The sequence below is a fragment of the Apus apus genome, chromosome 4 (assembly GCF_020740795.1).
Source record: "Apus apus isolate bApuApu2 chromosome 4, bApuApu2.pri.cur, whole genome shotgun sequence".
Taxonomy (NCBI): domain Eukaryota; kingdom Metazoa; phylum Chordata; class Aves; order Apodiformes; family Apodidae; genus Apus; species Apus apus.
The window spans coordinates 41,044,659-41,059,127 of record NC_067285.1 but is presented as its reverse complement, the minus strand read 5'-3'; the positions used below and the strand labels follow the sequence as shown (position 1 = coordinate 41,059,127).

The 14,469-nt window shown below is 51.3% G+C and overlaps 2 protein-coding genes across 2 annotated transcripts in view; both read right to left on the bottom strand.

Annotated features, from left to right (window-relative positions):
* PKD2 (polycystin 2, transient receptor potential cation channel) overlaps positions 1-4,043 on the bottom strand; it is a 33,575-nt gene extending 29,532 nt beyond the window's left edge. Inside the window, exon 1 of the mRNA XM_051618778.1 lies at positions 3,687-4,043. Coding sequence (XP_051474738.1) covers positions 3,687-4,041 — 355 coding nt within the window. The 5' untranslated portion in view covers positions 4,042-4,043. The remainder of the gene's footprint in view (positions 1-3,686) is intronic.
* Positions 4,044-4,430: 387 nt separating this feature from the next.
* SPP1 (secreted phosphoprotein 1) lies at positions 4,431-9,410 on the bottom strand. Its single transcript, XM_051618824.1, has 7 exons — positions 9,323-9,410; positions 8,013-8,079; positions 7,862-7,912; positions 6,846-6,950; positions 6,666-6,710; positions 6,164-6,415; positions 4,431-5,088 (listed from the first exon to the last, which is right to left on the bottom strand). Exons 2-7 carry the CDS (start codon positions 8,064-8,066, stop codon positions 4,687-4,689), a joined length of 909 nt encoding a protein of 302 aa, XP_051474784.1. The 5' UTR covers positions 8,067-8,079; positions 9,323-9,410; the 3' UTR covers positions 4,431-4,686.
* Positions 9,411-14,469: the final 5,059 nt, after the last annotated feature.

Sequence of the window (14,469 nt, the reverse complement as noted above, 5' to 3'; positions counted from 1 at the left end):
AACTCTCTCCAAAGAGAAGAACCTAAACTACAGATAGTCTGAAGTATCTGACTTTTCATTCACTTCCTAACTCCTGTTACAGTGTCTCTGATGGTTGCAATTAACAAAATCTCATTACCTGAAATGCTCTGCATTTTTACTTTACAGCTGACAGCAAATAAAGTACAAGCTGCCATTCAATGTCCTGCACTTGCTGAGTGGCAGCTTGTTTAGCCAGGGTAACAGCATCACTTTTGATATCCAAAGGATGAATCCCTCTCCTTGAAATCTTTGTAGCAAAACAGAATTTCATGAAATCAGTCTGTGCTAATTTTCCTCCAGCCACCTTCAAATAAAACTGAGCACTGAGTATGCCATTTTCCAGTCATCAGAGATCCTCATGGCATCCTATCCACACTTGATTGACAGGCTCAGGCCCAGCAGCATAAAGAGAACCACAGCAGTTGAAAGGATCCATCGTGTTACCATGACAAAAGTGGTCCTCATCTTTCAGCCTGAAAGCAGAAATTAAAAGTTCAAGCTACAGCCACACACCAGCCCCCCAGCTGGATGATTCAACACAACATCCCACCAAGCCTTCATTCCAATGGTATCTCATGGGTGTGTGGGGGGAAAACCTGCTTGATGGACTTTCTTTCCACTTGCAAATACACGGACCTTAGACTAAAACTTACCAAGCTCTGCATTCAGGTTCAAAATGGCTCAGAAACCAACAACAGAATCAGTCCTAGTGTTGTCCCAAAACCGGGTCTATTTACCCCACTGTAAGGTCCTGCACCTGAGTCAGGGCACAAAGTCATGTTGGGTGGAGAACGGATTGAGAGCAGCCCTGAGGAGAAGGACCTGGGGGTGATGGTGGAGGAGAAGCTCAACATGAGGCGGCACCGTGCGCTGGAGCCCAGAAACCAACCCTGTCCTGGGCTGCAGCACCAGCAGCGTGGGCAGCAGGGCCAGGGAGGGGATTCTGCCCCTCTGCTCTGCTCTGGTGAGACCCCACCTGGAGTGCTGTGTCCAGCTCTGGAGTCCCCAGTGTAAGAAGGACATGGAGCTCCTGGAGAGAGTCCAGAGGAGGCCATGAAGATGATCAGAGGGCTGGAGCAGCTCTGCTCTGGAGACAGGCTGAGAGAGCTGGGGCTGTTCAGCCTGGAGAAGAGAAGGCTCCAGGGAGACCTTAGAGCACCTTCCAGTGCCTGAAGGGGCTCCAGGAAAGCTGGGGAGGGGCTTGGGACAAGGGCAGGGAGGGAGAGGACAAGGGGGAATGGATTAAAACTGGAGGAGGGAAGATTTATGTTAGACATAAGAAGGAAATTCTTGAGTGTGAGGGTGGTGAGACCCTGGCCCAGGTTGCCCAGGGAAGCTGTGGCTGCCCCATCCCTGGCAGTGCTGAAGGGCAGGTTGGATGGGGCTTGGAGCAACCTGGTCTGGTGGGAGGTGTCCCTGCCCATGCAGGGGGTTGGAACTAGATGATCTTTAGGGTCCCGTCCCACCCAAACCAATCTATCATTCTACAATTGGTTAACAAGCTCTTGGCTTCCACTTAAAGCAGCAGCGTTTCTACTCACTACACATGCTCAGAGGGTGGGGGCTTTTGTGAGGAGATGGTCCTTCCAGCTTGAGGGAGGGTATTTCAGCATGTTAAAGAAGTGATTTCACAGTAAGTTGAATTAGCCTAGGTTTTCTGTTATGTTTTGCTTAGGTTTTAAGACTCAATACATCAGCTGTTAGAATCTTCCATTTAATTCTTCTTCATCCTAAAATAAGGACACGCTGACCTGGCTTTTTGGACATCACTAGAGTGGATAATTTCTTTACAGTATCACCTCAGAAACCAGGTCTGAGATGAAAGAGGAGCAACTACAGCCAAGTCATCACTGTCACTCTCACCTCCTGTTTGAACACCACTATTTTTCACCACACTTAAAAGCACAGACAGGAGGCTCCTTCTTGCCAACAACTAGTCCAAAAGGTGCACCTGAAGTCTGCTTTGATAAGAATGTTTATAAAACAGCTTCACTTTCTTCACATGAAGCAGCTCCTTTCCTAGGCATTTATGTGTCTCTAAACACATCACTGAGGACTCCAAACAGAGCAGTGCCAGCTCATGCATAACACATAATTAGCACTGATATTTTTTCTTGGCCATTCTGGCCTCTTGTTAGGATGGGACTTAGTTCCTTGAACACTCTCCCCATAAAATCTGCTGAAAAGAAAACATGCTCTATTCCATAATCTCTGCGAGCCTGTCTGGCATCCAAGGACAACACTGCAATGATCAAGAGGGATTTATTTTGGTGCAAGACAGCTGAAGCCAGAGAAATCATTACAGCAAATGATTTTTGAGTGCAGATCAAAATCAAAGTGAAGACACACGGGACATACAACAGCCTGGTTTTCAAGTCCCTGCTTAAAATCAAGTTAATTGTGACACTTGCTGGTGCAATGCCAGCCAGTACCACCTATCACTTCCGAAAATCCACATTTTAGAAGAAGAAAGTTTATTGTCTAAATACAGTTTACTTTTCCTGCAGCTTTGTAAGGACACAGATTTTGTCTGACATGTAGCCCTTCGTATAAAACCCCCGTGATTTGATGATGGCATTTTAAGCTTCTCTGAAAAGGAAGGGGGGTTTCTCTCACACGTGCTGTCAAAAACTTGGATGTCAACAACTTGCCATCCAGCACCTCCTCTGCTGTGTCAAATGAAGCCTGTGCAGGGCCAGCCGAGCACAGGAAGGTTAAAAGGACACTTTAAATGCCCGTGAGAGGTGCTCCTGGTTATTCATCCCACCGTGTTTCTCCAGGCACCAGCTGTGTGCTCAACCAAGGGCTGCTCTCAGCAGCTCCAAGGCTCTGTGCAGCCTTGCAGAGCGGCAAAGCTCCATGAAACAGCCTCTCGACCTCACGCTGAGCACGAATGCCACCCTAACCACCTCCTTTTACAGCACAGAGAGAAAGACAAGAATTCTGCTCCGAGACCTGGAGTTGGGTCAGAAAAGCCACACGTATCCGAGTACTCGGGGTTGTCCCTTAGGCTGAAAGCTGCCGGGAGGGAGAACTGGGGGGGGGGAGAGGAAAAGCAGGAAAGGTGCGGCTGCATTTGTGCGAGGGGCACAGCCCGGGCAGGAACCAGGACACGGGGACGCGTGACTAAGCGGGGCCACAGCCAGGGGGAAGCCACGATGGGCAGCCAGGAGGCGGGAAAGACAGAAAGAAAGACAGACAGAAAGAGAGAAAGAGAGAAAGAGAGAGAAAGAGAGAAAGAGAGAAAGAGAGAGAGAAAGAGAGAAAGAGAGAGAGAAAGAGAGAAAGACAGACAGAAAGAGAGAAAGAGAGAGAAAGAGAGAAAGAGAGAAAGAGAGAGAGAAAGAGAGAAAGAGAGAAAGACAGACAGAAAGAGAGAGAGAGAGAGAAAGAGAGAAAGAAAGAGAGAAAGAGAGAGAAAGAAAGAAAGAAAGAAAGAAAGAAAGAAAGAAAGAAAGAAAGAAAGAAAGAAAGAAAGAAAGAAAGAAAGAAAGAAAGAAAGAAAGAAAGAAAGAAAGAAAGAAAGAAGACAGGCAGCAACGGGGTGGGCGGAAGCAACGCAAGAAAGGGACCCGAAGCCGCCCCGCAGCGTTCCCCCCGGCGACAGCCCGCAGGGAACGGCGCGGAGGGGCGCGGGGACGGGCGGGGGGTGCCCAGGCTCTCACCTCGCAGTCGCCGCGCCAGGCGCTTGGCCCAGCCCGCCCGGGGGGCCGCGCTGCCGTCGGGCAGCCCCGGCAGCCGGCTGGCTCCCTCGGCCCCGCCGCGCCCCGCCGGCAGCCGCCGCCGGCCCTCGCCCTGCCCCGCCGCGCCGCTGCCCCACTCCACCTCCATCATCTCCAGCACCGGCCCGGCCGCCGCTCCCGCTTCTTCCTCGGGCTCGAAGCCCGGGTTATCCCGGCTCCAGGCCTGCCGCGAGCAGGCGGAGGGCGGCGGCGACGGCGGCGGGCAGGAACCGGCCCGGCCCAGCCGCTCCAGCTCCAGCTGCTCCCGCCCGAGCCGCCGGGCCCCGCGCCCCGCCATCAGCCCCGCGCCCCCGCCCCGTCCCCGCCCGCCGAGCCCGGGGGCGGAGGGGCTGGAGCCGGCCGGGCTGCCCGCCCTCGGCAGCGGGAGCGCGGGCGGCTCGGTGCCGCGGGGCCGCTCGGCTCTCCCCTCGGAGGCCCCAGCCCAGCCCCGAAGCCCAGCCCCGAGCCTTCCGGCTCCTCCGGAGGGGCCGGCAGCGGGTGCCCGCGGCGGGCTCGCTGCTCCCCGCCCCTCAAAGCCAAAGGGAGCCCCCCCAACCTCCCCCCCCCCCCCCCCCCTCCCCCCCGAGGCGTTTTCCCCGCTTCGCGAACTGCGCCGCGGCAGCAGAGAAACTCCCCACCCCCCACCCCACCGCAGCCAACACGTAAGGCAGGCACAGGGTTCTGGGTGTTGTTTTATTTCCATCCGCTCGCGGCTCGAGGAACCGCGGGCTCCACGGGCCCGGCAGCCTCGGCCTCAGCCCCCGGCGCCTCCGAGCGAGGCAGCGCGCTGGGGAGAGGAGCTGGCCCGCACCCCGGGAAAGGAGGAGAAGAAGGGAGCTTCCCGCACCCGGCAAGCCGGCACGCTCTAGGCAGACGAACGGTGACCCCCCCCTGCCCGCAGGCAGGAACTGGAGAAGCAGGGAAGCGCGGCCCGTGTCCCCCTTCAGAGGGTGACCTCGTTGGTGTCGATGCTGCGGTGATCGCCCGCGTCCTCGGCGCTCTCCAGCGTTTGGTTGCTGTTGTCCTCGGGGAGCCCAGCCGGGAGGCTCTCCCTGCTTTCCGTGCTCTGGTGGCTGTCCCCTCTGGCACCAGCCTTGCTGCCATCTCCTTCCACCTCGTGGCTGTCGAATTTCTGCCTGCTGTCGTTTTCCGAGCTCCCGTCACGCCGCTTCCCCTCTAGCTCGCTGCTGTCCTGCCGCTGCCACTTGTCCGCCCGTTCCCAGCCGATGCCATGCTTCCTCAGGAAGCCTTGGGCAGCAGGAGCCTCCCGGGAGAGCTCTGCTTGCTGGCTGGCTGCATCCAGGGCGCTCTCATCCTCCTCCTCGCTGGCACCGTACGCCAAGAGCTGTCCGAAAACAAACGCCAGTGTCATTCCTGGGAGAAACGTTTGTGGCGCCGATGACCAGGCCCCCACGGATCCCTCAGCCAAGCACAGGGTGTTTACACTCGTGCCAGAATGGGTGACCTAAACCAGCAGGCCCACCCACAGTGAGGTGAAGAACGGTTTATATTCCCTATTCCCAAAGTTCCCTCCCCTCTTTCCCCACGGGCTGGGCACTCCAGGGTTTACAGCCCATCCTAGAAGTTTCCCACCCCTGTTGGCACATCCCATTCTAGGAGGTTACTTTTTACCTTTTAAGGTCTAATTCTGACCTTCCTTGCCCCCTTGGCTGCCTTCCCAATCACCACAAGGATCTGCACCCCCTGGTGCCATCCTGCCCCGAGGAGCAGGACAGAAGTGGCTTCGTTGGGTCTGATCTTGGCCATCAATCCTGCTCCGTGTTGGGATCCCCCAGATGGAGCCCAATTCAGTCCCTCAGTTTCTCGGACCAGAAACCACTCCTGGTGTCATTGGAACATGCAGAGATCTCACTTCTCTCTTCAACAAACTATTATATTCCTAACACTAGGGTATAGATAAAAAAACCCCAACACTGTGCTTCTAACACTAGGATGTGAGAACAACCCTACATTTCATCTCTAACACTCCCGAGGGACTGATCTCTCCACACGTGCTGCCCTAACTGCACCAAACCAAGCTGCCAAGGCTGTGGGGGGACTTCAAGCCTGCGTGACACAGCTCTGCCTGGAGAAACATCGGTCTTTTATGGAGTGAGATGAACCTTTCACCTGATGAGAGGCTCAGGTTTGATCCTTGCCTCAGGTGTCACTTGTGCAAGGACAACTTTGGCAGTGCAAACGGCAGCGTTGGGTGGCTTGCAGCAGCAGCAGGGGCCAGCACTCTTGCCTCAGCTCACTGACACCCCTCTGACGTGGGGTACCAGAGAAAGGAAACACATTCCTTCCCTCATGCCTGCTTTCCCCCCACCAATGCTTTTCAAAATGAAACAGCAGGTCCATTTTCAGGTTCCCTACCCCTTTTCCAAAAGGCCTGGGTCCCTCTGCTCAGCGTTATTTACCTTTTTTGCAGCTTTGAGGAGTTTGCTGGACTTCAGCACTGCGGCTTTTGCCCTCACCCTGTAGCCCACGCTGTCTCCTCTGCCAGCGTTGTCTCCCCGGGTGAAAGGGAAAGGAGGGAAGGGTACAGTTACTGGAATGTCTGTGGGAAAACCAGTGATGACCTCATCGGATTCATCTGTGTCATTGGAATCACTGTCATCGTCGTCATCCTCTGCATCTTCATGGCTCTTGCTTGACACACCAGGGAAGTGCTGGAAAACATTTATGAGGCATCAGGCTAATGAACCTACAGGTCAGCTGTGCAGATTGGTACCTGTCCTGCTTGTGCACTGTTGAGGAGCTACGTGCAGAGATTGCTCTGAATTTGTCTCACCCTGCCTGAAGTTTTGTTTGATTTAGGGAGAGACGTGACCACGGGAACCTGATGGAGGAAGAGGAGGGCTGCTGTGCACTGCCTGCCCTGCAGAACTCAACTGACACTCTCCTGTTCAGCACACTTACCAGTTGTACTGGGACATCCACACTTTCTTCTGAAGAGTAAAGAGCCTGAAAACAAGATAAAACTCACTATTAGCACACAAAGGCATGAAGAGTTGATCAGCATGTTAACTATTCATCAAGTACTTCATCCTAAGGCCCAAATCTTGGCACTGAGAGGTGCTTTGCTTTCTCTGCCTGTACCTGCTGAGGTGATGCCAGGTCATCCTGTGGTTGCTGCAGTCTCTCCCAAGACTGAGAATTCACCTGGTGGTGGTGATGTCTGTGTGAGTGATGGCCCCGGGGGTCCTTCCAGAGAAGAAAAAAAGGATGAGGTTAGTCCCCAAAGGAGCATACAGGAGCAGGGAAAGCTGCTTCCATCACCACCTCTAACTCTGGTGGGAGGTGTTCCTGCCTCACAGCAGGGAGGTTGCAACCTCATGATATTTCAGGTCCCTTCCAACCCTAACCATTCTGTGATTCTATGACTTGCTTTTCAGGCAACACACTCTCCTTTTGTGCAGGATGTGTCCTCAGCAATTCATGGCAGTGGGAAGAGGAACAGATCAGAACAAGCCACGATCCCAGCTGAACATTATACCCAACACAGAAGATGTGCCTCTCCCACTGGCAGAGCCTGAGGAATTTCAGATCAGTTTCTCCAGCTTGTTTGAAGGAAATTGGGAGTTACTTCTAATGCCCATTTTTTCTATTGATCCTCAGGTCCTTTTCCCAAGAGTGATTTATCTCCCATGTGGTGAGGACACTCAGTAGCTGATTCTCAGAGCAAATCATTGATTTTACATGGGTAGCAGCTGGTGAAGGATTATAAATTAAATAGCTATATACAAGACTAATACAGTTCACTTGCACCACTCCAAAAAAATAATACAAATCAAGGGAACTGGAATAAACTGCTCTTCCAACACCAGATATTGCCACAGCTTACGCCTTTTTAATTAAGAAACAAGGTTTCTAGTGCTGGTCCAGAGTTACAACTGATGAAAGTCCACAAGCAGGATGCCTAACATCACAGAAGACTACACACATCAGTTGGCTCTCTGCTTTGTCTACCTGAGAAACTGGCTCATACCAGCCAAGTGAGGACATGTCCTGCAAGCAGCTGCAGTCATAAAACGAGTATCAAAGTGTATTGGGGTGGGGGGGAATAGAACAAAGAAGGATTTCTTCAAGAAAATGAAGAGACAAAAGGAGCTTACGTGTTTTTCTTCTGAGCTGGCAGACGTGGCATGCTGCTTGAGTTTGCTCACCTTGAAAGGGAGAAAAAAAGCATCTGTCAGTACTGATTTTTTGTGAAGGAGCAAAGAAAACATGCAGCTGGTTGCTGCTCTGCAGCTGTGAGGTACTCACTGGCCATGCAGCAGTGATGCTGATGAGGCATAAGCACAGAACTGCCACCTTCATTGTGATGCTTTACCTAAGAAATATTTGGAAAACAGCGAATCAACAAAGTAAAATGCCACCAAAAATGCCATTGGCTTTTTCTTTCTCTGGCTGTGCTTCCCCAGCTTTCTGCTAAGGATTCAACCTGCCCGGGCCAATCTTTTTCCTCTGCCTTTTATCACCACCCTGCACCCAACTGGTTTTCTAAGGACCGAGCCACTCAAAAGCTGCAGGAATTTAAAAACCAGCTCCTGAGGAGTGCTGAGAGTAGCCACACTGCCAAGGTGAGCAGGCTCTGCCATCTTGCCCTGGCAAAGGAAAAGCTTGGTGAAAAAACACTGCAATAAAGGTCACAATGTCCACAGAACATCATTTTGTCAGAAGAGACAGGGCAAGGCCAACTGAGCTTGGTTTCTCTTTTCAGTTATTTTGAAAAGCTTGTGCTCAGGTTGATTAACTGGAGTCCCTGTGAGTAAACTCAGGTTATAGGAACATAAACTGCTCTTATTGATAGACCTTTGTTTGCAGAAGTTTGAACAGAATAACCCGTGTTACCAAGCAAGAGGTGAAGTGAAATATCTGCTCTCCTTGCAGTTTTAGCAATTTAATAAATGAGTGATTCCTGAATTAAATTAGGATAGTGCTGAGCTACAGGAAATGTTGGTGCTGACCACCCAGTTCCCACGATAAAGAAGATCTCTGAGAAATGAAACCAATTTACTGATGAGCAAGAGGCATCTAGAACTTTAATAAATCCCAGCAGGAAAGAAAAGCTGCTCAGGGCACATTTAAAATGGATGAGCAAAGCTGGCCCTGAGACAGGACACGCTAGGAGAGGCACTGCAACCCCAAGAGTTCAACAGCAAAGGGGGTGTGTGTGTGTCCCATCCCAGCCAGAAACGTGCAGCCAGGAGAAACAGGGAACCTGCCAGGCAGTGCTCACAGGAGGGAGGAAACTTTCTGTGTTCAGGCACCAGCTTTGAGATTCCAGCACCTGATCCAGTGGCAGGGTTTGCAAAAACCCCCTCCCAAGGTCGTCACCGGACAGGTTGACAGTTGTGATTAGGAGTAATACCTTCCATTGCTAAAGCAACCTTGCTTCTATAAAAAGTACACCTTTTGTGTTGTTGTTGTTGTTGTTGTTGTTTTTCCACATCAAAGACCCCCTGGCTAGTGAAGCAGTTTTCAAAGATCTCCTGCCCAACACTTCCTTACACTAAAGCTGCAGACAGAACAGCCCGTGTCAGGGAAAAAAAAAAGGCAAAGAAAAAAATTACCTTTTCTGATGCTGGAGGGGTCAGCTGTGCCAAAAGTGCTCTTCGTGATGCCAGCAGCAGCTCTCAGCAGCTCTGGATTCCTCTCCTCATCCCCTGACTGTCTGACATCTCAGACCTCAGGGAATTTAAACCCTGTCCCAGGCAGGGCCACCAATCCCCGCGTGGCGGAAAAAGATGAGGTCAGGAGGCTGCTGGCCACCATCCTGCCCATGTTCTCCTACACTTCCTCCTTGGCTTTGTGGCTTCTGAAGCAAACAAAAGCTACTCTGTGGTTAAAACATTACTTATGGGCAAGATCATTAACCAGCAGGTCTGGTGAATGCAGAGCATTTGGTATCGTGTAGGAGGACTTCAGGGCACGTCTGTCGTCCTGTTGTGAAAGAGCAGTGCCCAGTTTCACTGAAACCCTGTCCTGTAGGGGGTAGGAATGGGTAATGTGGGCAGGAAGAGAGAGATGTGAAGGTAAAAGTCCTAAAAACAAGGGGGTTAATGCTTTCACAGAGTTGTAGAGCTGCTCTCCAGAGTGTACCTGTTGCAGTGGAAATGGCCAAGGCAGGTTGCAGAAAATGGCTCCTTGCCTTTTTGGTCTGACCTGGGTAAAAATAAATAAATGAAATTGTCTTGTCACAATAGGCATTCTGCATCCAGAAACTCGTTTGTGAAGGTGGACAAGAGCCACTGATAGACTCATTAAAAAGAGCTTGAGCACCATGATGAGAACTTCTCACTCCTTTGTATCCCTTCTGGATCCTTTCTCCTTTCACTCCCTCAGGTGGTTCAGTTAAGTCACCTGTTACAGTTGTCTTCTGCACCAAACCTGTTCCATGACCCTTTCAGGGACTAGATACCAGGCATCAAGCTAAATATATATATATAAAAGGAGAAATAAAAGATACTTTTTTTAAAAAAAAAGCAGCTACAGCAGCTTGTCATGAAGCATGACAAGCACTGGAAAGCAAGGAGCAGTGTGTTCGCCTTGGTAATGGGCAACAGATCTGTTCTGGCAGCATTTCAGTTGGGTGGTCGTGGCTTTGGAGAGATTCTGCCTCATCTGGGATGTGCTGCAAGACTCTCAGACCCTCTTCCATTCAGTGTTTCTTTCAAATGACAATGAGGTGTCATTTGAAAGCTGGAAAATATTCCAAACTGCCCTTTATAACCAGTCAGGTCAAAGGAGGTGATTCTGCCCCTCTACTCTGCTCTGGTGAGACCCCACCTGGAGTACTGGGTCCTGCTCTGGAGCCCCCAAGACAGGAAGGATGTGGAGCTTCTGGAGAGAGTTCAGAGGAGGCCACAAAGACGACCCAAGGGCTGGAGCAGCTCTGCTCTGGAGACAGGCTGAGAGTTGGGGTGTTCAGCCTGGAGAAGAGAAGGCTCTAGGGAGACCTTAGAGCACCTTCCAGGGCCTGAAGGGGCTCCAGGAAAGCTGGGGAGGGGCTTTTGACAAGGGCAGGGAGGGAGAGGACAAGGAGGAATGGATGAAAACTGGAAGAGGGAGATTGAGGTGAGACATTGAAAGGAAATTCTTCCCTGTGAGGGTGGTGAGAGCCTGGCCCAGGTTGCCCAGGGAAGCTGTGGCTGCCCCATCCCTGGCAGTGTTGAAGGGCAGGTTGGATGGGGCTTGGAGCAACCTGGGCTGGTGGGAGGTGTCCCTGCCCATGCAGGGGGTTGAATCTAGAGGATCTTCTAACCAAAACCATTCTGTGATTCTATGCTTAAGCCCAAACTTCTAAATAGCACCCACCTACAGCTCGAGTCCTGTGGCTCACACCTGTGGCTCACACCACTGCAGGTGGGACTGGGTATGGGACTGGGTATGCTGGGTCCTGCTCTCCTGTCCACTCACTAGATGCCATTTTAAGCCTGCAAAAACCTGCTTTCTCTACCATCCATTCACTAAGAGACATGGAAATGAAAAACAACATTACCCTGGAAGATCCCCTGGCTAAAACAAGAACCTTCCTGCACCTGCCATCTGCATAAGAGCGTATTCATGTCTGTCAGCCCCTCAGGAAAATACATATTATGCCAGGACTTGTAAACACACTGTTTCACCAAGCTCAGCAGCAGCTAGCAGACGTGCTGATGGAGAAGCCCAGGGCCACCAGAAATGCTTTCTTCCTGCAATTTTCTAGAGACCTTCCTTGTACAGGTCAATTCTCATTGTGACTTTTCAAGGCAACCATTTTGCGTGTCCTCGGAACACTTGTCTCCCAGCAGAGACATTCTGTGACCCCCCCAGGGAGTTGCTTCTGGCAAACAACTACAATTTCCAGGGAACTGGGAGATGGCAGCATTCCTGAGTACCTTTGCCAAAGCTTCACGCTTGGTTTTGTAAGAAGGAAAGACCAACAATGCTCTTCTGCAGTAATCCAGAAGCAGGATGTGAAGTGAGAGTTATTACTAAATCGCTTCATTTCATGCAAGATCAGCCAGTACAGAGTAAATTTAGCATCTGCCTCATTCCCATCATGATGGGGCTGTTCACCCTGTACATCATTTCATCCAGCTGAGAAACCCTCTGCCTTGGTCGGAGGTAGCAATTCTTGTCCTTCCTGGAGATAAGGAACCAACAGGGCAGAAAGGGGGAAGATTTCACCATTTTCTCTTCTCAGCTTGAAATGCCTAATTCTGCAGGGAGCACTTGGCTGGCAGGGGCACAGCAGAAGCAACTTGCTCAAATTTGTCCCAGTGGGAGGGTACAGGAGTTCAGCTGTCAGGGCCTGTGTGGAGCACGAGTGTGACAGGCTGTCATCTGATGCACCTAGGTGATGTTTTCTGCTTGGCTGTTCTCTCAAATGAAGCTTTTGACCACAATTTCTTCCACCTGGGGCTGCTTTAGGAAGATGGGGTCTTCTCCTGTCTTGGAGAAGTGCTGTCCCTGCCTCCCCCTGCAATCCCTGACATCTACCTCAGATCCTGAGCTGAGACATCAGCTTCATCAATGGCTGCAGGTATCTCTGACTGGCAGGAGAAATCCCAGCCTGATAATTCCCAGCCTTTCAGGAGAGCTGGCTTCTGTTTAGTTTTGTTCACCAAAAAAGAAGTCTTGGGGGAGACCAGGGCAGCATCTCCTAGGTGGCAAAGAGTAAGACTGGGGCAGAGAGACTGAAGTTCTTCAGGAGCATTAAGAATGCTATGAAGTAAAAGCCCTGAGAAAGCCCAGCTGGGCACTGTTCTTAGAAACAACTTTTTTGCAACTGGAGTGTCCTGAAGACTTAGTCAACAGTGGTTTCTGTGATAAACAGATGAAACCCTAAGCTTTCTTGCATTGCTACCATAAAAGACTCCTGAGAAGTGCCTTGGAAGCTCAGCAGGTCAGCCAATGTAACCAATCTCCTAAAGCCCTCACATGTCACAGAATCAGTTCCCCGTTTCCAATCCTACTGCAAAATTTTCTCCTCCCAGTGAGGAATTACAGGAATGGAAACATCCGGGTGTGCAGGCTGGAAATGGAAAGAACAGCATTTTCTCACTCTGCATTGTGAAACTCTTGGAAAGTCACAAGATGCCTGTTCCACCTAGGGCAGGGGCTTTTCTGGCAGGGCACAAGAGGGGTGGTTCTGCTCCCCCAGCACCCCTCTGCTTGCATCTTCCCTGAGCTCCCCTGGCAAAGCACGAAGAGCCCGCCCCCTCATTGCAGGAAACAGAAGAGAATACAGCACAGGATGACAGAGAAGAGGTGGAACAGGGAAGGTGATGGGCCACCAGAAGGAGGAGGACCTCTGCAGCCACTGCTGCTGTGCTTAGCAGTTGTAGCTGTGCCCTGATCATCCTTTTCACACAGCAGCTTGAATTCCACGCAGACCACGTCGAGCTCACGTCGCGTTTCCGCACACAAACCACACAAAGCACGAGGAGCCAAGAGTCCAGAAAAGCTTGCTACCAATCCCAGAGACCAACCTATCATGAGGCACACTTCTGGAGTGCCTCCTGGAAGGGGCCAGTGCCAAACAGGTCACTTGGAGAGGTGCTGGGAATTGTGCAGGGCTGCAGCCTGTGGCCATCTGTGCACAGGGCAGCTTCCCTGCAGTCTGCCCTGACTCTTCAGCCTGCAGGTGTGGGGAAGGTGGAAGCAGTGCAGGATGAGCTGTGACCCTGTCAGTAAACCAGAGCAAGGCTTGGCCACAGACCAGAAAACCCTTCAGGTTTCACGTAGCTTCAGGTTTTGTGGGGAGCAGTTTTCTTAACTTTCTGTCTAGGGCCCGTGTGGTCTGAGGTGGGACGGGGGCAGGACTGAGTCAGTGTGAAAACAAACATCTCCCAGGCACTGTGCACCCTGCCAGAGGAGTGGGAGGAAAAAAACCTGTCTGTGGGTCTGATGAAGGGAAATTAAAGAGTTGGGGACTGGATTGGGGGAGGAAGTTTTTTGGCTGAGAAGCTGATTTGATTTTGTGGGGCAACCAAAAACCAACAGGCTAGGGTCAAGACCTCTGCTGTCTCCACTGAGTCATGGAGAGATTCCCCACAGCTTCCTCTGTCTTGGAAGTGATGAGGCTGTTTTCCCTCGAAGCCCATCCAGGCAGGAGTTCTGCAGGAACCAGATTTGACTTCAGCAACAGATCATTTTGGTTCTGGCTTGGAAAGCCAGGACACCTCCAGCATCTCAGAATACTTCATCTTAGTTGGTATTATTGGGGGCAGCCACCTCTTGTAGAACAAGTGACCCAGCAACTTCTCCTCATGATTTGCATGTTGAAATGGTATTAATCCTTTCAAGTTTGTAAACATTTGTTTGTTTGGTTGTTGGGTTTGGTTTTTTTTTTTGTTGGAATGGGAAGTAGTAACTCACACCTCACAGGTATTGCCATCAGCAAGTAAAAGGAGTTGTTAATTTTCTTAATTGGGTCATACAAGTGGCTGGAAAAAAGTAAAAAGGTTGGTTTTCATTAGAAGGGTCCCTTCCCCCTCCAGCCCCCCCAGCCTTGTTCAATCCCTTTTCTTTTCCTTCCTGGCCTTCCTTTATAGAATTATAGAATCACAGAATGGTTTGGGTTGGAAGGGACCTTAAAGATCATCCAGTCCCAACCCCTGCATGGGCAGGGACACCTCCCACCAGACCAGGTTGCTCAGAGCCCCATCCAACCTGCCCTTCAACACTGCCAGGGATGGGGCAGCCACAGCTTCCCTGGGCAGCCTGGGCCAGG

Excerpts from the sequence above, each read along its gene's own strand:
- SPP1 (XM_051618824.1), bottom strand. The coding sequence starts at position 8,066 with ATGAAGGTGGCAGTTCTGTGCTTATGCCTCATCAGCATCACTGCTGCA. Across the intron at positions 7,913-8,012 it reads GCATCACTGCTGCATGGCCA|GTGAGCAAACTCAAGCAGCA; the intron begins GTGAGTACCTCA and ends CTCCCTTTCAAG. Across the intron at positions 6,951-7,861 it reads CCAGCTCAGAAGAAAAACAC|GACCCCCGGGGCCATCACTC; the intron begins GTAAGCTCCTTT and ends CTTCTCTGGAAG.